This window comes from Lithobates pipiens, unplaced genomic scaffold (assembly GCF_037356315.1).
Source record: "Lithobates pipiens isolate NorthernLeopardFrog02 unplaced genomic scaffold, aLitPip1_a1.2 Scaffold_3, whole genome shotgun sequence".
Lineage (NCBI taxonomy): Eukaryota > Metazoa > Chordata > Amphibia > Anura > Ranidae > Lithobates > Lithobates pipiens.
Window position 1 is genome coordinate 176,033,230 of NW_027507790.1, and position 23,360 is coordinate 176,056,589.

The window sequence follows — 23,360 nt, forward strand, 5'->3', positions numbered from 1 at the left end:
ATTAAGAAGGAACGGGGGGCTGGAGTGAACAGGAAGTGATGTCATGGCTTATGGGTGGGCGGAGCTTTCCTTTTTCTGATCCCATCGTCTGTCGGTGGCGGTGGCCCGGTGGGTCTCTGGGCTTTCATTTACCATCTGCTGAGAGAGGAGGCCGAGTCAGAGACTACAGACAGGAAGTGAGAGCGAGGAGTCCAACAGACAGACATCATGGTGAGTGCCGGGCCTGGACACATGGCGGCTCCTCCATAGTGTGTGTGATGGATACAGCCAGGACCGAGCACACGCTTCATCTTCTGATGTGTGCTGGACAAGGCCTTTAGTTCTAAAAGTCGCCTCACATCTTACCTGCCTCGTCCATGTTTAGAGTTCCTGCCACCAGGACCCTTCCTTTTATAGGGTGACAACACTCCTAAATTGTTCTTTAGTGTAGCCACCCTATTACATACACTTCTGGTGGATACTACAAGAGGCAGTGCTGATCTATATTACCCCCATTCCATAACACTGGAGGCTTCACCTGGGCTTCCCAGTCATGGGATGACGGTGACGAGGGACGAGGAAAGCATGGACACTACACTGCGCTGTGAGCTTGTTCCATACACCAGGGCTGACAAATTCACTTTGAATCGAGGAGCCAGATGATTAAAAAAACGTTATAAGCTGTATTGTGAGCGTATGCTGCGATATGTAATGTGTATCGCAGTCAATGTTTTCATGCGGAGGCGCCCCGACATGTGTGTTTTTACGTTTTTTTTTTTTATTCCTTTGTTACCAATGAAAGTTACAGTCAAAGTATGCAATCGCAACAACTATCACAGTCAAATAAAAACCACGGGGTCACAGCAGAAAATGGAACAACATGCCCAGTGTAGCACATTATGGACGGTCATGTAAAGCTATTCCGGATGGATGGATAGTGGTTAGTGCATCGCACTGGGGAGACCAACAAACAATTGTATGACAGACCCAAAACCTATGTATTTGAATCCTACACATACAATAGAGTAGGGATAACTTGGGTGATAATCTTTTTAGCATAACGGGAAATAATGCTTCCCTAGGGCCTGTCTTGCCCAGTAATGGAATAACGTAAAAGGCAAAATGTAGACAGAGATATATATTATGATAGAACAACAGAACCCATTACTGAGTCAGGAGGATGGAAGGCAGCCAGAAGGGAAAGAGGTTATGGGATTGAGTATCCACAAAGTGGGTAGGGAAGGCAGAGAGGGCCTCTTGCCCAGTGAGTGAAGTGGAATCCAAGAGGTCATTGCGGTTGTACCATCTCTTGAAGATAGGCGTCAGTGTACACAAAATGATTCCAAGGACATTAGGTCACCTGTGTTTACATTTGTACATGGCTATATATGTGGGGGGGGATTTTATGTGCTTGGTTGTTACATTTTTTTTACTATTTAAAAAAACAAATGAGACATGCAGGGTCTCCCCTTTGTTGCACTGAATGTAATGCAGTGCAGATCACCAGGGACTCAAAGTGACATCATACACGTTTCTCATGGGTCAGGAACAAGATGGGGAGGAGAGCGGATGTCTGGCCACTCTCCTCCGTCCCCTCTCTGTCCTCGACCCTGCAGTGCCCGCTATGCTGATCGTGGGTTCACATATGGGCAAGCGCAGCCTGGGATACATAGCATGGGGGCACTTTTACCCATGTGTGTGGAAGCAATTGGGAGGCAGTGTTGTTTGGTTGCTTCTACCTTATAAGTGAGTATTGCTGCTTGCTCGCAGCAGGGATGATTGTGGAAAACAGAACTACTTGCCTGGTGCCCAGAACTGCATGTCTCGGGCAATACAAATTGTGCATTCCCGCAACAGTGAATGGGCTGACAAAAGCCCAGGTGCCAGGATGCAATTTCTAGTTGCCATGGCAAGCTGCAAGCCATAACACGTACAAGGAACATGGCCTGTATGCATTAATGCAGCTGTACACCATTGCCTAAGAGATAATGATGTTCCTGCCACCAGGATTGTCTGTGTGCAGACATGATGCAAGGCATATATATGGTCCTGGTAGGCCCTGTGGCACACCTGTGCATGTGTGGGGTTCCTGCATGGGTATGGAGTCTCAGATCTTGCCTTAACATTATATCAGACCTGTCAAACTATCCCCTCCAGCACTGTGCTGTCGGCACTCCCACTGGTCATAGACCTTCTTCTCAGTGTCTTCCTTTCAGGCTCAGACTGTTTGGCCGGACCCAGACCATGATAGCATTACATCCTGGCACAGATTAGTGCCAGAAATATACCCCGAGCTGCACATGGGTAGGCTAAATGTGTACTTTAACTACTTAAGGACCGCCTGCCGCAGGTGTACGTCAGCTGTTTCACATAACCCCGGTATCGCCTTCATCAGCAGGCGGCCCGCTTTCAGATAAAAGTGGTATCAGCGGCAGATTTGCTGCAAGATCACTCGATGCGCTTTAGTGGTCTCCGCTGCTTACCTGAGCCATCGGTACTGGCGGAGACGATCGGGTCCTCTGCCCTCACAGGCATTTTTTTATTTTATTTTTAATGCACTTTAGTGTAAATGTTAGATCTGAGGTCTTTTTGACCCCAAATCTCACTTTTAAGAGGTCCTGTCATGCTTTTTTTTTTTTTTTTCTCTATTACAAGGGTCGTTTACATTCCTTGTAATAGGAATTAAAGTGTCCCAAATTTATATATATTTTTAAAGGACAGTGTCATAAAAAATTAAAATAAATAAGAAAAAAAAATTTAAATCGCCCAGCCGCACTTGAGCGGAAGCGAACGCATATGTAAGTCACGCCTGCATATGAAAACTGTGTTCAAACCACACATGAGGTATCCTTGCGATTTGTTGGAGCGGGAGCAATAATGACATACACACATACACACACACACACTGTTGTATTCAATTTTTGTAATGGGTGGCCATTAATTTGCATGAAAAGGAGGGAGTGTGAAGACTATTTACTTTTTTAAAACTTTGTGCAAGTCAGAGCGGTACGAGGCTGTCAAATTTTAAAAACATGTATTTATTGCATGCAAAGTTGTGTTTTTAGGTGAATACTCCATAGCTTTCATCAGATTTTTCTTTTTATCAAAGTTTATTGAATATTTTAATAGTAGAAACATTACATTGTAAAATTGGCGATAAGAGGTCTCAATACGCATTGAACAGATAGTCTTCCCTAAATTTAGGGTTACGACAGAAACAAACCTAACACAGTAAAACTGGATTAGAGCAAAGCTTATTAGATGTCCATTAATGAGAGGTAAGCAGCAATTTGAAATGTTAAAGGCGAACATTTGCAGAAAATGCTAAGGAGACTACTTCAGGGCAATCGGGTCAGTATCGTGCCTACCAATTTGCTAGCATCCTAGTGATTCTGTAACCAAAATATAATATTTGAACAATGGACTGAGGGAGGAACGAAAAAATAAAATCCCCACCCCCTTTTAGGGAAGGTTGGGAGCAGTAAACGGCCAAGGCCTCTATTGCTTTTCTGGAACCTATAGAGGCCCTAAAAAGGGGGAATTTATGCAACAAAGAAAGGGAGGGAGGAAAATGGGTACCCCAGGGGTTCTAGGCCGTGTCGCATAGGGCCATCATAGTTCAAGGAAGCGGGAGGACATTTGAGAAGGCGGGAAGTGGTCTAACCAGGGTTGCCAGATCTGCTGAAATTTGTTGTACGTATCTCCCATGATCACTATGAATCTTTAATTTATGAGCATTCTGTGGACTTGATTTTTATACCTCTTCAAAATGTAGAAGTGGTGTTTTCCATAACTGCGCTATTTTTTTGCCTCACTGCCATAAAAATATGAGTAATTGGGTGCATTCCCCAAGTGATACTCCTGCTATAGGTTTATGCATGATTTCATCAGATTCTTAAAGGGTTCCATGACTCAAAGTTTAAGAACCACTGCTCTGGACTATAGTTGCTTATGTGACAAAAAAAAATACTTTTTTTTTTTTTTTTTTTTTATATAGCCTCAGAACGAATACATTGAATTGCACCGCAAGCGGTATGGTTATCGCTTGGACTACCATGAAAAGAAGAGAAAGAAGGAGAGCCGTGAGGCTCATGAGAGGTCACAGAAAGCAAAGAAACTCATCGGACTGAAGGCCAAATTGTACCACAAGCAGCGCCATGCCGAGAAAATACAGATGAAGAAAACGTAAGTGCCTGAGTTTGACAGCTAAAGAGGTTCTAAAGGCAGAACAATTTTTACCTTAATGCATTCCCTGCATTAAGGTTTAACATGTCCCAGCATTTGTATCACCTCCTTGCCCACCTATAGACTTGCATGAGGCTTATCTCAATCCAACTCTGTGCCCATCTTCAGTGGCACTGGTGTCTTTTCCTCTCCTCACAGGTCAGAGGCAGGAGCCATTGGCTCCTGCTGCTGTCAATCAAATCCTGTGAGTGGGGCAGAGCCATGCTGTGATGTATGAGTCTATGGATGCACACAGCTCGAGAGTGAGCCCGCACATCCTTCCCCCTTAGCAAATGGTTTGCTAAGGGGGTAGACACAGAAGAGAAGTGGACAGCACTAGCGGGGTGACAACTGAAGAGTAGGTTTGGGGCCGCTCTATACAATAGCATTGCAGTAGGTAAGTATAACTTGTTTGTTTTAAGGGGAAAAAAAAGCCTTTACAACCACCAGATATTGCTTACTGTTATTTGGAGAACAGGAAGCTGTTGGTACAAGTAGGATCGTACTCCAAGGGGTTTAAAACGTAGCCTGAGCCTGTCTAATTGCTTGTATCTAATGCTGCCAGGCATGTGCTGCTTATGGGAATCCAGAAATATTCACCCTTTCTGACTGCTGACTCTGTTGTATTGGGGAAGGTTCACATTTGTAGGCACTACTTGTCCTGAGGAAAAGAAAAAAAAAGCAGCGCCAGAGATGTTGCGGGATTGAGCAAGAATGCAGCTGCTACCTAAACCGAAAATTATACTACAAACGAAGAGAGAGCAGTGCAATCTTGTAATGTCTCAACCAAATCTAGTGACCCATGCATACATCCTTACGAAATCAACATAATGAAAGTGTCTCAAGGTGAAACGTCTCTGTATAAACCATAATTAATTGGCAAAATGATCAATGTGCAAATAACCTGTGCTTTAAAAAGTGCATAGTGCAGAGGTAAACATCAACTATATGTCCATAAAGTGCTGAAAAGTAAATCCATATATGATCAAACGTCCATTTAATTTATTTTTACCATATATATCCAAACTGTGGTAAACAATGAAAATATATATATTCGATAGAATGTTCATCAGATTCACTTTTCAGCACTTTATAGACATATAGTTTGATGAATACCTGCACTAAGCACTTTTTATAGCACAGATTATTTGCACATTTATTGATCATTTTATTGATAATTAATTATGGTATACTAGTGGGTCACTAGATTTGGCTGAGACATTACAAGATTGCGCTGCTCTTCATTCCTTTATACTACTTTTCTTTAACATACAGTCCATATCTGAGCCTTTTAAGGGGCAGTGCTCATTGGTTAGGTGGCTTTTTCATAGCTAGTTGCTAATGTTTTCCTTTGGAAATGCTTCCATGCTAAGAATATCTGTTGATTTCTTCTCTTGACAGTGGTTACAAGTTTAAAGTAGTGCTGTCTTTGTAACAGGCATTGTAGTAACTCCTTTCTGTATAGAAGGATACAAGCAGTGTTTAAATCTGAACTCCAGGCAAACGGCTAAATACACAGATGAAATATATACAGTATCTCACAAAAGTGAGTACACCCCTCACATTTTTGTAAATATTTTATTATATCTTTTCATGTGACAACACTGAAGAAATTGCACTTTGCTACAATGTAAAGTAGTGAGTGTACAGCTTGTATAACAGTGTAAATTTGCTGTCCCCTCAAAATAATTCAACACACAGCCATTAATATCTAAACTGCTGGCAACAAAAGTGAGTACACCCCTAAGTGAAAATGTCTAAATTGGGCCAAATTAGCCATTTTCCCTCCCTGATGTCATGTCACTCGTTAGTGTTACAAGGTCTTAGGAGTAAATGGGGAGCAGGTGTGTTAAATTTGGTGTGATCATTCTCGCTCTCTAAGGGCTGGTTCACACTATTGCAATGGCAGACATTGCATGTAATTCACAGCATCACTGCTGTTCACAGTACATGCACATGTCTGTGCGGTGTGATGTCAGCCATACAGATAGTATGGCTGATATTGCACCGCATTCGGTGCAAACACGCACAGGACCCTTTTTTCCTGTTCGGCCCAGAATCGGATCGCATGTGTGTTCACACATATGCGATCCGATTCATGTCCGAACTGTCAGTTCGCAGTGTGATTATGCGAGCTGAAATGGGGGTGTCGTTAAAATATGACTAGAGGTCGACCGATATATCGGCCGATATTTGCCGTTTTTTTAATTAATCGGCATCGGCCGATTGAGCTGATAAGACCAATTTAGAACTACAGCGCGACTTGGAAATGACTTCTGTAAGAGCCGGTTCGCACAGGGGCGACTCAGATCCGACTTCGTCGCCCCAAGTCACCTCAGGTCGCACAACATGTAGAAATCAATGTAAGTGAATGAGAGCTGTCTTAATGCACACTACTGAAGTCGCTCTGACCTCAGAAATGGTTCCTGTACTACTTCAATCCGACTTGTAGGCGACTGGTACCCATTGATTTCAATGGAGGTCGCCTCTAAGTCGCATCTCTGTCTATACGGAGGCGACTCTCAGAGAATTATCAGCTCTCAAAAGGAGTCGTCCCCCCCCCCCCCCCCCCCGAGAACTCATTCTCTGATTGGCCACGGCAAGTCGCCTGGCCTGGGGCGACTTAAAGTAGTGTTGTAAGTTGCGTCCAAGTCACCTCCAAAAGTCGTGTTGCCCCTGTGTGAACCGAGCCTAATAGAAGTCAATGCAAGTTGCCTGAGTCTTCATAGAAAGGACTTGTTTCCTCTCTGGGCAGTCTACCAAGAAAAGAGCAAAAAGATACAATGTTTACACTTGAATGAATCAACTCTGTGTGTAGAAGTTCTCAGTTTAACCATTTAAAGACTAAATCTTTTCTGACACTTGTTGCTTACAAGTAAAAATCCTGTATTTTCTGCCAGAAAATCACTTAGACCCCCAAAAAATTATATATATTTTTTTAGCAGAGACCCTAGGGCAGTGATGGCGAACCTTGGCACCCCAGATGTTTTGGAACTACATTTCCCATGATGCTCTAGCACTCTGCAGTGTAGTGGAGCATCATGGGAAATGTAGTTCCAAAACATCTGGGGTGCCAAGGTTCGCCATCACTGCCCTAGGGAATAAAATAGCGGTTGTTGCAATATTTTATGTCACACGGCATTTGCGCAGAGGTCTTTCAAATGCAATTTTTTGGGGGAAAAAATACACTAAATGATTTAAAAAAAAAAAAAAAAACTAAAACAAAAGTTAGCTCATTTTTTTTTTCGTCCAAAAGTTTTGACTACCTGGTTTTTATTTTATAGGCTGCTTTCACACTGGAGCGGGCAGGCGTTGATGGTAAAATGCTGCTAGTTTTAGCAGCACTTTACCATGATTTTAGCTGTGCTATTCGGCTGCTAGTGGGGCGCATATAACCCAGCTAGCGGCCGAAGAAGAGGTTAAATGCGCCCTTGAAGCACCGCTGCCAAATCGCATTGCATGCACTTCGGCAGTGGTGCCCATTAATATCAATGGGCAGGAGTGGTGGAGGAGCGGTATACACCACTCCAAACGTGCTGCTTGCAGGACTTTTTTTTTTTTTTTTTTTTTTTTAACATCCTGCCAGCGCATCGTCTCAGTGTGAAAGCACTCTTTCACACAGACTGCAGGGGAGCCGTTTTGCAGGCACTTTACAGGAGCTATTTTTAGCCCAAAAGCGCCTAAAAAAACGCCCCAGTCGGAAAGGTGTCTGTCGGGTTTTATGAGAGGAAGGGGGATAAAAAAAAATCGGCCTAACATATCGGCCCAAAAAAATTGGCATCATATATCGACCATTGGCCGCCATGATTTCTAAATATCGGCATCGGCCAGAGAAAAACCCATATCGGTCGACCTCTACATATGACACTCCCCAGCAGTTCGCATATGGCAGTCTGAATTGCCGTGTGTGTTGGGTGCGATGTGGGAACCCGCAGTTGATTCGCCGGGTTCTCGCATCACAGTAGTGTGAACCGGCCCTCGTACTGGTCACTGGAAGTTAAACTCTTAGTATCTGAAAAAATTTTTTTTGCTCTACATAAAGATGGCCTATGCTATAAGAAGATTGCCATGATCCTAAAACTGAGCTGCAGCACGGTGGCCAAGTGGTGTCAGCATTGCTGCAGAGGTTTGAAAGGGTCAGCCTGTCAGTGCTCATACCATACGCTTCATAAAATTGGTCTGAATGGCTATCGTCCCAGAAGGAAGCCTCTTCTGAAGATGATGTACAAGAAATCCCGCAAACAGTTTGCTGAAGACAAGCAGACTAAGGACATGGATTACTGGAACCATGTCCTGTGGTCTGATGAGACCAAGATAAACTTATTTGGTTCGGATGGTGTCAAGTGTGTGTCGCAGCAACCAGGTGAGGAGTACAAAGACAACTGTGTCTCGCCTACAGTCAAGCATGGTGGTGGGAGTGTCATGGTCTGGAGCTGCATGAGTATTGTCGGCACTAGTTCAGTTCATTGAGGGAACCATGAATGCCAACATGTACTGTGACATACTGAAGCAGAGCATGATCCTCCTCCCTTCAGAGACTAGGCCACAGGGCAGTATTCCCACATAACGACGCCAAACACGCCTCCAAGATGACACCTGCCTTGGGTGAATAGAGTAAAGGTGATGGACTGGCCAAGCATTTCTCCATGCCTAAACCCTATTGAGCATCTGTGGGGCATGCTCAAACGGAAGGTGGAGGAGCGCAAGGTACATCCACCAACTTCGTGATGTCTTCATGGAGGAGTGGAAGAGGACTCCAGTGGCAACCTGTGAAGCTCTGGTGAACTCCATCCCCAAGAGGGTTAAGGCAGTGCTGGAAAATAAAAAATAATGGTGGCTACACAAAATATTGACACCTTGGGCCCAAGTTGGACATTTCCACTTGGGGTGTACTCACTTTTGTTGCCAGCAGATTAGACATTAATGGCTGTTGAGTTATTTTGAGGGGGCAGAAAATGTACAATGCTATACAAGCTGTACACTCACTACTTTGCATTGTAGCAAAGTGTCATTTCTTCAGTGTTGTCACATGAAAAGATATAATAAAATATTTACAAAAATGTGAGTGGTGTACTCCCTTTTGTAAAATACTGTATATAGGAGCTGTTTTACTTGCCAAAGGATTCATACTTCTGTCAACTCATTCCTGAAATTTACACAGCTCTGCCACACCATACAGCCCTGCCTGGAAGGGCAGAAGATCTGCTTTTTCCGTACTGTGATTCAGTTGCACTTCCAGGTCTTGTCTCTTTCCCAGTCTGTGAATGGAGAAGCAAAAGATGGAAAAGTTTATCCTTTTTGTCATTCATCCTCTTATCAGCTTGTTATATGTGAACACTGCAGCACAACTGATTGGCTCCACGTGTTTCTTCTTCCTCATCCAGTCTGGCTGCAGAGACTGCAAAATGTTGATACCAGAGCAAATTTAGTTGCACTGCTTCCATTTAAAAATATACATTTTAGGAATATATTATTGAATACAGAGATTCATTTGTGTCTTTGCTTCCTCTTATTTGTGTTCAGTATTCGGATGCATGAGAAGAGGAACAGCAAACAGAAGAATGATGAGAAGACACCAGAAGGCGCTGTTCCAGCTTACCTACTGGACAGAGAGGGGCAAAGCCGAGCCAAAGTTCTCTCCAATATGATCAAACAAAAGCGAAAAGAAAAAGCAGTAAGTAAGCTTTTGCTGTTAAAGCTGAACTCAAGGAATTTAGCTCTTCTGTAAAAAATGAAGAAACACTATGAATTACGTTCAGTGAGGTGAATGACATCTCTTGGACTTCTCTCTGTTATTTACATATGACACGTTTTATAGTACTTCTGGAAAGCAGCTAACGCTGTCAATGTGGGAGCCTGGCGCTGGGATTTCTGGTCTCTGACATCTTTAACCATATAGTTGCTGCAGCTGCTTTGCCCACCCCTCCCTTCCTCCTGCCCAATTACAGTAGCCTTTGTGCATTTTGTGAACAAGTTCACATAACAAAGGCTTCTGTGAATGGGCAGCCAAGGGCAGGGGTGGACATTGCTGCTCTGTGTGCTTCTCTCCTCTCTCACAGCCATGAGAGTGTCCTCCAGTATAGGCTCTGGCAAAGCCATAAACTGTCAGATATAAATAATAGAGAAGTGGCATGCACTTTTTGGACTTAACTCATGGTCTGCCTTCACTTTTTGCAAAGTGGCTGAATTCAGCTTTAAGATACTTCTTTTATACATTTATGTAAACAGTCCAGTGTTTTCAGAATGTGTGCTTTCCTCTTTAGGGCAAGTGGGAAGTTCCTTTGCCCAAAGTGCGTGCTCAGGGAGAAACTGAAGTGCTTAAAGTTATCCGCACAGGAAAGAGGAAGAAGAAGGCCTGGAAGAGACTGGTCACCAAAGTTTGCTTTGTTGGAGATGGGTTCACCCGAAAACCACCGAAGTATGAAAGATTTATTAGACCAATGGTGAGTGTGTTACAGTTCTAGTGCAGAAAGTAGTTACGGTACTAGGTTGAAATGTATGGATGCCCTTTCTTTCTAATGCTGGGTTTAAAACAAAACCAGTAATTTTAAAGCTGAACTCCTGGATTTTATTTTTTTATTTCATAAAGATCACAAGCTATGTAAGCTATCTCTAATTATAACTATTCTAGGTCTGGATGACTGCTGGTTGCCTCAAATTGTCCTAGATTCCTTCCCGCAAAGGTGTTCAGAGAAGCTCCTTGAAGGAACATATTTCCATGTTATTTTCTCAAATATATTTGTGAGCTGTATGTATTTTAAAGTGGTTGTAAACCCTTACAACACACTTTGACCTACAGGTAAGCCTAGATTAAGGCTTACCTGTAGGTCCAAGAAATATCTCCTAAACCTACACGGTTTAGGAGATATTTGCCGAAAGACAGGCACTGCTGTCTACGGCGCATGTGCCGTAGACAGAGGTGCACTGAGCGCGCCGTGGTCAACAGCGATATGCCACAAGTGGCGGCTTCCGTGCGCATGCGCGGGAGTGACGTCATCGCTGCTTCGCCGAATGACAGCGGCGGAGCAGCGAGACCCACCGGGAAGATGGATGCGCCAGACTACAGGGGACAGTGGTGACTTCGCTGGCCCACATCACCTCTTTTTGGGTCACCCACTGGCTTTCCTGGCCGCTTCCTTCCTGGCGAGTACCCCCATAGGAGGCTGATGGGGACACTCATGCAAGCTCACTCCCGAGTCTGTCTGTCTGTGTCTATTGGCACAGACAGTGGGACTCGGCCCCCACCTCCTGCTCCCTCATCACTAGCTTTGACCACAATGGGGGGGCCAATGGCTCCCACTGCCCAGTAAAGCCAGCGAGACCAGGAAGTACTGGGAGGGGAGCATTGCAGACATGCACTGTGGTGGATAAAATGAGGGTTCAGGTAAGTAAAATTGAATAATGAGGGAGGGACACCTATGCCTAAACATTTTTTTACCTTAATGCAAGAAATAGACTTTAGAACCACTTTAATATCATTTTCGCCAGGGGTTTTCGGTCCAGTAGATTATGATTTAAGCTACTAGAAAAAATGAAAATCAAAGACTAGGGGTTTCTGGTATTTCCCCACAGTGGGGTATTTCCCCACAGTAAGTACTTTACAAGAGGGTACGAGAGTAAATATAAAATGTATGAAAAAAAACATGTCAAAGTATAATTGAAGGCAAACCCTTATTGCTGCTGTCAACAGTGCTAGGTATGTGTAATATAAATATATATTTTCACACTTGCCTCGGTAACTGTCCTCAAATAGCTTAGAACCTAAGGTCCCTAACTCGCGTTCATACATAAACATACTAGCACCAATTTAGACAGGAACCAATTAACCTACCAACGTGTGTTATCAGCAAAAGAAGATCTAAAATGTTGGGTTGTTCCCAGAACAGTAATAAATGGGAAATCTGGTGACAGACAGAAATTCCCTCAATTTTGGCAGGATTTCCTCTCGCTCCTTGTTTTGGCAGGAACTGAAGAAAAATTTTCCCAATGAGACACAGATTGCAGCAGTTTTGACCCTTCCTTTATTCTATCCCTTTTTTTTTTTTTCTCTTTGGAGTAACTTTTATCAATAGAGTAAAGAATTTAATTTTCAGGCACCCTGGTAAAGAACACATTTTTAATACATTTTTCGCTCTCTTGGCAAGTTACAGATGCCACTGGTATCGGACATTTCCAATTATGTTGGATACCCTGTGTCCTGCTGTCTGGTTCCTGCTGCTGGCTGAAATGTCCCTACTATGTCTTCTAGTGGCATAGCAGCCAGTGGGAGGAATCGCTGAGCACCGTGGAGGACAGGTTATCAAGTACACCTGGAGAAGCGTCTACCAGCAACACCCATAACTTTTCAAGAGCGCAAAGATGTTATACGCTAATCACCAGATAGGCTAGTATGGAACATGTTATTTTACAAGGTGCTTTTTTAATTTATTTCTTTATCCTAGTGTTGGGGTGACCATAAGTCTGGCTTCACACCTCTCCATCCACATTCTCCAAGAGAATTTTGTGAAATTATTTTATTTATTTTTTTAAGAATTGTACTTGCCTAGGTGGAGGCAACATCAGTCCCTGCTGGCTCTAAGGCTGAGAACCAAGCGATCAAACACTGCTGTGAAGGGGGTGGGAGTGGCTGGCTCAGGCTTTTAGTGGCTCGCTGAAAGGCTGAGCTGGATAATGGTGCAGGCATTGAGGCTGGGTCCCGACCATATGGTTGCAATCTTTTCCCAGCCTGGACCCGCTCTGTGACGTCAGCGGACAGCGGTGAAGCCCACTGTCAGCTGAAAAAGGGCCACAGGAGAGCAGAACAAACTGCACTCCTGTGATCCACAGGAGAAGTAGCTCTAAACGAGCTTTGGTTGTACTTCTAAGGCATATGCAATTTTTATATAAAGAAGAAAAAAATGGATGAAGATGAGTGCTGCAATGCACATTGCATTAAAAAAATTTTTTTTCAGGGGAAGTGCATGTGGGATAAAATGCATAAGTGTGAATCCAACCTGCAAGTATTAATAATTGGACATGGAATCACAGTGGCGTACATTTTCACTTTTTAACTGTACCATACAGGGGGATCGATGGTGGTTGGGTAGTCTGAATTCTACCCAACCATTAGCTGATTGTCCAGTTAGGCTAATCATTTTTATGAGTATACCTTCAAGTTTGTGTTGTTTTACAGGGCTTGCGTTTTAAAAAGGCACACGTGACCCATCCAGAATTAAAAGCCACATTTTGTCTCCCTATCCTTGGAGTAAAGAAGAATCCTTCCTCTCCACTTTATACAAGCTTAGGTGTCATCACGAAAGGCACAGTGATTGAGGTGAATGTCAGTGAGCTGGGTCTTGTCACGCAAGGTGGCAAAGTTATCTGGGGTAAGTTTTTATGGTAAAAAAAAATAAAAATTTGTGTGTGAAATTTTATAGTGCACCACCAATAAGAGACACCCTGTATTCTAAGTTCTTCCACTCTTCTTCTCACAGGAAAATATGCACAGGTCACAAACAATCCAGAAAATGATGGATGTATCAACGCTGTTTTGCTTGTATAATGTAAAATTGATGACCAGTATAAGAGACTTGAATTTGCAACAAACAAAAATTACCCATATTGGGAGAATGGCTTTTGTTATATTTTTATGTTGACTACAGAAACATCTGGTATGAACAATAAAATGAACTTCTACTTCTGTTTGACTTCTGTTATTTTTCTAGGACTTCACTATGCAAATCCAGGTAAAAGGTGTACCACATATGTTATGATTAGTCTGAGTTTTGTCACATTCCTAAAAATTGTTAAATAACTTAAATAGTTTTCAGCTATGACTGAACAAAACTTTACAAAATTCATAGTTGAACTATTTTTGAAAAAGTAATCAGGCGTGTGCCAGAGCCATTTTTTACAGTTGTAGCCTTACATTTTGCTCCCTGCTCAGACTCCTTGCGATTTAAGTGTAATCCCATTTTGTATGAAACGCTATACTGCACATGGGTTTGACACTAGGTTTAATGGCTACCAGTACAATCCTTACATTGTACTGCATATTCAACTTATAATGGACACCATTCTGATTGGGATCAAAGTTTCATTGTAGCAGCACTGACTGGAGCTCTGTTTTACAATACTGGTAATGGTATTAATTATAGTGCCCTAGAGAACGGATAAGCAGCTGATGGGGGGGGGGGGGGGGGGGGGGGAATAAATCTGTCGCTCTGAAAAGCTTTCAAAGTGGACCTAGAAGTTATAATTACCTGCATGTACAAATTTGTTGCCATGGGGAGCACTTGCAAGTAATTTCGCAGAACTTTTTATATGCATAAGCTAATTGTAAGTAAATGCACCAAGTTTGTATTAAAAAGAAAAAACCCTAGGAGTGGGACTTTAAGGGCACTACCAAAGAAATCAATGATCTAAATTAAAAATAATTTATTGAAAAATGTCATAGACAAAAACATTGAACATGGTCATGAATACGAACTAGAAGAGGATAGTATACAACTGTAGATACATTGGGGGTTATTTACGGAACGCAAATCCACTTTGCACTGCAAGTGCACTTGGAAGTGCAGTCGCGCTAAATCTAAGGGGTAGATCTGAAATGAGTGGAAGCTCTGCCGATTTTATCATACAATCGTGCAAGCTAAAATGCTGTTTTTTTTCTTTTCCTTGCATGTCCCCCTCTGATTTCAAGTGACTTTACTTCCAAGTGCACTTTCAGTGCAAAGTGGATTTTCCTTTTTAGTAAATAACCCCCAATGTCCTGTACCCAAGTTTGTATTAAAGTGTATGTAAACCCAAACTATGAACTGTTATTTACATGCCTAAATAATGGAACTGCGTGACAAAAAAAAAAATCTGAATATCTTCCATCCCAAAATGTACAGTGCTTAGTCCAAAATGCAGTGTAACATCCACTTATTTGCAAATAATAAAAATCTGTGAAAAAAATATATATACAGTGCCTTGAGAAAGTATTCATACTCAAACTTTTCCATATTTTGTCATGTTACAACCAAAAAACATATATAAATTTACTTTATTGGGATTTTATGTGATAGACCAACACAAAGTGGCACATAGTTGTGAAGTGGAAGGAAAATGATAAATGGGTTTTCCAGAATTTTTACAGATAAATATGTGAAAAGTGTGGTGTGCATTTTTATTCAAGCCCCCCCCAAGTCAATACTTTGTAGAACCGCCTTTTTCTATAATTACAGCTGCAAGTCTTTTTGGACATGTCTCTACCAGCTTTGCACATCTAGAGTGACATTTTTGCCCATTCTTCTTTGAAAAATAGAGCAAGCTCTTGTCAGATTGGATGGCGAGCATCTGTGAACAGCAATTTTCAAGTCTTGCCACAGATTCTCAATAGGATTTAGGTTTGGACTTAGAATGGACCAGTCAAACACATGAATATTCTTTAAACTAAACCAGGCATGTCCAAAGTCCGGCCCGCGGGCCAATCGCGGCCCGCGGTCTGGTTTTGAACGGCCCGCCTGGTTGTTTAAACACATATATCTTTTGTGGCCCCCGGCGATCTCCCAGCGCCGGGGCCACAAAAGATATATAGTCCGGCTGCCTCGGAGGGAGGAGACGGGACGAGTGCTGTGCACACAGGAGGAGAATTTCCTGTTTACACAGCCGCTGTAATAGGAAGTCCCGTCTCTGCCATTGGATGACTGTACTGTGCATCAAAGGAGGCGGGACTTTCTCTTAAAGAGGCCATTGTGTAAACAGGAGATTCTCCTGTAAGATGTCTTTGGCGCTCATCCTGCCCTCTATGGCTGCACTGATGGCAATGGTGGCTGCACTGATGGCAATGGTGGCTGCACTGATGGCAATGGTGGCTGCACTGATGGCAATGGTGGCTGCATTCCTGGCAATGGTGGCTGCATTCCCGGCAATGGTGGCTGCATTCCCGGCAATGGTGGCTGCATTCCCGGCAATGGCTGATTCCCGGCAATGGTGGGCGCTGCATTCCCGGCAATGGTGGGCGCTGCATTCCCGGCAATTGTGGGTCTGCAGATAGACACTGACCCTTGTTTTGCTTCACAGTTCTTTATTTAAAATTTTAAGTTTTTTTTTTTTTTTTTCCTGAAGCTTCCCTCTTAACCACTTGGGTACCGCGCTATTGCAAAATGACGGCAATAGCGCGGACCCACATTTCCGGGACTACGTCTATTGACGTAGTCCTGGTTACGAGCGGCCTGCGCGCCCCCTGAGGGGCGCGCGCGGCGCGCTCTGTGATCGGCGAGTCCGTGAGACTCGCCTGATCACCGATCCGTGTAAGGGGTCGATCCCGACCCCTTATCACGTGATCAGCTGTCAGCCAATGACAGCTGATCATGTGATAAAACGGAGCCGGTAATCGGCTAGTATTCCTCCTCGCGCTGACAGCGCGAGGAGAAAAAAAAAAAGCCGATCGCCGGCGGCCATGTTCGGGACATCAGTCCCGATCACGGCCAGCATATCCAGCGGACACCTGCCCCCTGCCAGTGCCCACCTGCCACCCGCAGTGCCATCCTGAAATAAAGTAAGTGCCCCCCTGTCAGTGCCACCCAGCAGTGCCCATAGTGCCCACAGTGCCACCCAGCAGTGCCCACAGTGCCACCCAGCAGTGCCCACAGTGCCACCCGCAGTGCCACCCACAGTGCCACCCAAAATCTGCCTCAAAGGTGCTGCACCCCAGTGCCGCCCATCAGTGCCCAGCAGTGCCACCTATCAGTGCCCATCAGTCCCATCTATCTGTGGTACCTATCAGTGCCCATCCGTGCCACTTATCCGTGCCATCTTATCTGTGCCCATCTTTGCCCATCAGTGCCGCCTTATCTGTGCCTATTAGTGCCGCCTTATCTGTGCCTATTAGTGCCGCCTTAACTATGCCTATCAGTGCCCACCAGTGCAGCCTATCAGTGCCCACCAATGCAGCCCATCAGTGCCCACCAATGCAGCCTATCAGTGCCGCCTAATCAGCGCACTTCAATGAAGGAGAAAAATGACCCGTTTGCAAAATTTTATAACAAACTATTAAAACATGATTTTTTTTTTTTTTTTTTGCATCTTTTTTTGTTTGTTTAGCAAAAAATAAAACTCCGAGCTGTAACTAAATACCACCAAAAGAAAGCTCTATTTGTGGGAAAAAAATGATAAAAATTTCATTTGGGTACAGTGTTGTATGCCCGCGCAATTGTCATTCAAAGTGCATCAGCGCTGAAAGCTGAAAATTGGTCTGGGACTGAGGGGGGTTTAAGTGCCCAGTAAGCAAGTGGTTAAAGTGAAGGTGCGTGTTATACGTCAATAAATATGGTGTATCCAAATAATACACTTGAGTTCATCTATTCACCACACACAGCCACAAAGGCAAGAGAATTCTTGTTGGGCCGTGTATCAGTGCTCGGATGGACACGCTTAGACCGAATTTTAATGGTTCAAAGAATGTCAGGCAAAATGGTCGGCCCTCGCGCATGTTCAGTTCATCAAATCTGGCCCTCTTTGAAAATTTTTTGGACATCCCTGATCTAAACCATTCCATTGTAACGCTGGCTGTATGTTTAGGGTCATTGTCCTGCTGGAAGGTGAACCTCTGCCCCGTCTCAAGTCTTTTGCAGACTGATGCTGCATACACACGAGCGAATTTTGTCGGAAAAATCTTGGATAGTTTTTCCAACGGAATTCCACTCAAGCTTGGCTTGAATACACACGATCACACACAAGTTTGAACTTTCGACTGTCAAGAACGCGGTGACGTTGAACACTATGATGAGCCGAGAAAATTAAGTTCAATGCTTCCTAGCATGCAGCAAATGGTTTCCAAGCATGTATAGAAATTTTGCGCGTCGGAATTGCTACAGATGATTGGAACTTTTTTCTGACCAAAAAAAATTGAGAACCTATCTTTTGCTGGTGGGAATTTCTCCAGCAAAAGTCTGATGGAGCGTACACATGGTCACATTTTCCAACCAAAAGCTCACATAGGTCTATTGCTGGCTGAATTACCGATTGTGTGTGTGTATGCGGCATTACAGGTTTTCTTCTCATATTGCCCTATATTTGGCTCCATCCAACTTCCCATCAACTCTGACCAGCTTCCCGGTCCCTGGTGAAGAAAAGCATCCCCACAATATAATGCTACCAGCACTGTTTCATGGTGGGGATGGTGTCTTCAGGGTGATGTGCAGTGTTAGTTTTCTGCCGCACATAGCGTTTTGCTTTTAGGCCAAAAAGTTCAATTTTGGTTTCATCTGACCGGAGCACCTTCTTCCACATGGCTTCTAGCAAACTACAATTGGGAATTTTTATGTCTATCACCGTTGGCTTTCTTCTTGCTGCTCTTCCATAAGGCCAGATTTGTGGAGTGCACGACTAAAGATTTTCCTGTGCACAGATACTCCCACCTGAGCTGTGGATCTCTGCAACTCCCCTAGAGTTACAATGGGCCTCTTGGCTGTTTCTCTAATTTAATGCTCTCCTTGAATGGCCCGTCCGTTTAGGTGGATGGCCATGTCATGGTAGGTTTGCAAATGTGCCATGCTCTTTCCATTTTCAGATGATGGATTGAACAGTGCTCCGTGAGGTGTTGAAAGCTTGGAGTATTTTATTGTGTGTGTACACACACACACTATACATTTTTTTTTTTCCTTAATAACCTAACCCTGCTTTAAACTTCACAACTTTATCCCTGACTTGTCTGGTGTGTTCCTTGGCCTTCATGATTCTGTTTGTCCACTAAGGTTCTCTAACAAACCTCTGAAGGCTACACAAAACGGCTGTATGTATAGTGGGCTTGAATTACACACAGGTGAATTCTATTTATGAATCGTGTGACTTCTGAAGGCAATTGGTTCCACTAGATTTTAGTTAGGGGTATCTGAGTAAAGGGGGCTGGATACAAATGCATGCCACACTTCACTGTTATTTTTTTTTATCGTCAAAAATGTTGAAAACCATTTTGCTCCTATCACCTTCCAGGACGGCACACCTGAGGGCTCCTCCCTATAGGAAACAAACTCAATTGACAGCTTGTTATAAGTCCCCACCCTTTCCCTTTATTCCCAGTATTGATTGTGTTTCTCCCGAACACAGCAGCATGTTTGTTTTGTTTAAGACCAATTGACCAGGGATGGTCCCCTGTTGAGACAGGTTTTAGGGAAGTCGGGAAGGGCTGAACTAACCTGCAAGCTTGCCCTTCTCACGGGTCACCCTTAAGGCTGCAATACCACTCTGGCTGCAGGGAGTGCACTCCATCGCTGCAAGCCCAAAAAACGCTGCTGCCAGCTGCTCTCATCCCGATAAGGACCCCTCATAAAAGTCATCTTGCATTGAAGGAAGTGCTGTGCTCCAGGCCTCGCTCTAGATAAGGTCACTGCCACCTCACAGTAAGGGGCCGACACCAGAGGAGCAGCGCGACCCAGAAGCACCTCTAAAACACTGGGTGGAGAGTGAGAGACAGAGCTTGCTGTATTAAGCCCTCAGTGGTACCAGCAGCCCAGGACCGGACCAGCTCCTCATGGAACAGGAGGAAATGATGGCAACTGCAGGTAGATCCAGGTCGGGCCCGGTGAGTAAAAAAAAAAAAAAACCTTGGAAATGGAAATGGAAATGGGGGGGGGGGGGGGGGATGAGAGGCTCTGGCTTCTAAGGGGTCTGAGAATCCCTGGGCCAGCCAGGCTGTGTCTTGCTTATCGCCTTAAACCCCCCCCCCCCAGTACAAGCCTGCAGTTAGGGGGAGGACAGAGTAATGCCCCTTACACACTGTTAGAATTTATGGAGCTTTTTGTCTTCAGATTTACCAAAACAATGTAGTGCAAGTGCCTGCCTGATTGCATACAAATTTAAACTCTTAAGGTTTGACCTCATATGGTTTTGGTAAATCTGAAGTCAAAAATCGAATAGTGTGTATGAGGTCTTAGTTACATGTATGCTCTACATCTTGTCTTAACCCCTTCCCGACCAGCTGCTTCAGTTGTGTGCAGGTTGGCTCCCCTGGGCGAACTGACGTAGCTGTACGTCGGTTCTTCTTATGACCACTAGGGGATGTGCGCATGCCGCTGGAGAAAATGCGCTTACCCGGCGTTCGCGATCACTCCACACAGAACAGAGATCTATCAATGTAAACGCCGATCTCCGTACTGTCAGGGGTGAGGAGAGCGATCTGTTCATACAAAGTATGAACAACAATTGCTCTCCTCACCCAGTCAGTCCCTTCCCTCCACAGTTAGAATTACTCCCTAGGGAACGCAGTTAACCCCTTGATCGCCCCCTAGTGTTAATTGCCTTCCCTGCCAATTACATTTACACAGTAATCTGCATTTTTATAGCACTGATCGCTGTATAAATGGCGATGGTCCCAAACGTGTCAAAAGTGTCCGATCTGTCCGCCATAATGTCGCAGTCCCGATAAAAATCGTTGATCACCGCCATTACTAGTAATAAAAATGCCATAAATCTTTCCCCTATTTTGTAGATGCTATAACTTTTGCACAAACCGATCAATATACGCTTATTGAGAGTTCTATTACCAAAAATATGTAGAAGAATACACATCGACCTAATCTGAGGAAACAAAATAGCTTCTTTTTTTTTTTTTTTTAATTGGGGATATTTATTATAGCAAAAAGTACAAAATATTGTGTGGTGTTGTTTTTGTTTTGTTTTTTTGTTTATAGTGAATAAAAAAAAAATGCAGAGATGATCAAATACCACCAAAGGAAAGCTCTATTTGTGGGGAAAAAAAAAAGGGATGTCAATTTTGTTTGGGTATAATGTCGCAGGGCCATTTCAAGCCCTTCTGCTATAAATGTATTAATAAGTTGGTATGGAAATAGGGCTTCAACTTTAAAGTCCCTTTCATCTATGCAGACGGAAATGCTGGCAACAGTCAAATCTTTCCATGAAGCCACCGGCAATCAACAGCCCAGGGCTCTAACCCAGAGGAGCTTGCCCCTAGAGAAGGCCAATCCTAGGAGTGTCTCTCCAAAGGGGGACCTAGTGCCTACCCCCACCCTCAGAGTCACTAGCAGAGGAAAAGGAGGATGGGGGGAAAAAGGGAAAGCCAGGTCAAATCAGACCACAGCTCAGATGGGGAGGTGGATCCAGACCAGCTAAGCGAGACACAGGAGGATGTCAGGCAGAGGAGACACCTCTTCACCCTGGAGGATCTGGATGGGCTCCTACAGGTGATCTATGAAATGGAGATTACAGAGACACCCAGAGTGACCTCCGCACAGGACAAGGTATACAGGGGGCCGAGCAAGGCTCAATAAAGGGTGTTCCCTCTCTACCAGTCCCTAAAGGATTTGATCCTACAGGAATGGAGGGAGCCCAAAAGGAGAATTGTCAGACTGGAAAAGGAGATTTCCCTTTAAAGAGTCTGACGAGGAGACCTTTTTTAAGCTCCCAAAACTGGATGCTGCTCTGTCTCAAGTCACCAAGCAGTCTGACCTCTACTTTGAGGATGCAGGCAGTGTTAAGGATCTGATGCACAATAGATCAGAATCCCTCCTTAGAAAGGCTTGGGATGCAAATACATCAGCCATGGGTCAAGCCTTAGCGGCAGCCAGAAATGCAGACTTCTGGGTAGAGAAACTGACCAAACACCTGTCACAGGAATTTGAATCAGATGACATCCTTGACTCCCTTTCAGTGATAGGAAAACCTATTGCATACTTTGCAGATGCCGCAGTTGAGTCTGCAAGAGCCTCAGCTAAGACGGCCGCATTAATCAATTCAGCTAGAAGGGCTGTCTGGATTAAGGCCTAGGATGGAGATGTCACATCAAAGGGTAAACTATGCGGCCTGCCCTTTCAAGGCTCATTGCTGTTTGAACAGGGCCTAGACGACGTCCTGTCTAGGTCCTCAGAAAAGGGTAAGAAGTTCCTAGTGAAACTCAAGAAGGAAAACTTTAAGAAAAATGTCTGTGCCCACCAGAGAAACAGCAGCATAGAGCCAAAAAAGAGCCCAACAGAAAAGATATCAGACATGGCCTACATTTGGCAGATCCTGCAAGAAGGTCATTGCCTGTAATTTTTGGCAAAACCCCCCTCTATGATCCCATGTATTCATTGTTTGCAAGCTGTCAGGAAAGTATTGGCTTATAGTAAACCAAAGAAACCTGAACAAGTTCTTGGAATACAAAATAATTCAATGGAGAGTATCTACTCCGTACGCAAAAACCTCATGAAGGAGGCCATCATGAAGACACTGGACCTCAAGGATACCTACCTGCATGTTCCAATTCACTTGGATCATCAGGTTAACAGTAGTCGATGGAGGGTAGATTTTTCACTGGCAGTTCAGAGCCCTCTCTTTCGGGTTAACAGCCAGCCCAAGAATTTTTACCAAAATCCTAGCAGAAGCAGTAGCCTTTCTGCATCTCCAGGGTATACCTCTGACTGCCTACTTGGACAACCTACTGGTCTCTGGACCGTCAGTTGCTCAAGTCAGATCAGACACCAACAAGGTAATGTCGGTCCTGGAAACCCTGGGCTGGATAATCGGCACAAAAAAAATCCTCCCTCAAACCAGAACAGGTCAAGACCTTCCTAGGCTATCTAGTAGACTCCAAACTACAGAAGCTCTTCTTGCCAAATGACAAGGTGGCAAAACTAGCTTCATCAGTGGGGGACCTGATAAAAATCCCACCGCGCTCCAGAAGGGAGGTGCTAAGAACCTTTAGGCCTGATGTCGGCAAGTATACTGGCCATCGTTTGGGCCCAGCTTCACTCAAGAGTCTTCCACTTCTTCCTCCTATCCTGGGACAAGGAGTCCCTGGACAAGGCGATAGTGCTCACACCTCAGGTACTATACTCCCTAGAGTGGAGGGCAGTGCCCAACAACCTAAAAGGGGGCAGACCATGGGCTCAATGGGATCCAGTAAAGGTGACCACCGATGCCAGCACCTGGGGGTAGGGGCCCACCTAGGAAAGGAGAAAGCCGAAGGTCAATGGAACAGCTCACTCGGTTGGATGTCGTCCAACTACAGGGAGCTCAAAGCGGTGGGAGAAGCCCTGAAAACCTTTCAAGAAAGCATCCTGAACAGGGAAATTAAGGTCAGTTCCGACAACGCCACTGTTGTAGCTTACCTGAATCACCGGGGGGGGATGATGATGATGATCCAAGGGGATCTTGGACTGGGCCAAAGGGAAGGTCCTCTCTTCATATCAGCTGTC

General features: G+C 44.3%; 1 protein-coding gene across 1 annotated transcript; it reads left to right on the forward strand.

Annotated features, from left to right (window-relative positions):
* The first annotated feature begins 41 nt into the window (after window positions 1–41).
* On the forward strand, window positions 42–13,882 carry NSA2 (NSA2 ribosome biogenesis factor). The gene is made up of 6 exons (XM_077462533.1): window positions 42–210; window positions 3,977–4,164; window positions 9,727–9,877; window positions 10,467–10,646; window positions 13,376–13,568; window positions 13,677–13,882. The coding sequence occupies exons 1-6, from the start codon at window positions 208–210 to the stop codon at window positions 13,742–13,744; spliced, it is 783 nt and encodes a 260-aa protein (XP_077318659.1). The 5' UTR covers window positions 42–207; the 3' UTR covers window positions 13,745–13,882.
* The last annotated feature ends 9,478 nt before the right edge of the window (window positions 13,883–23,360 follow it).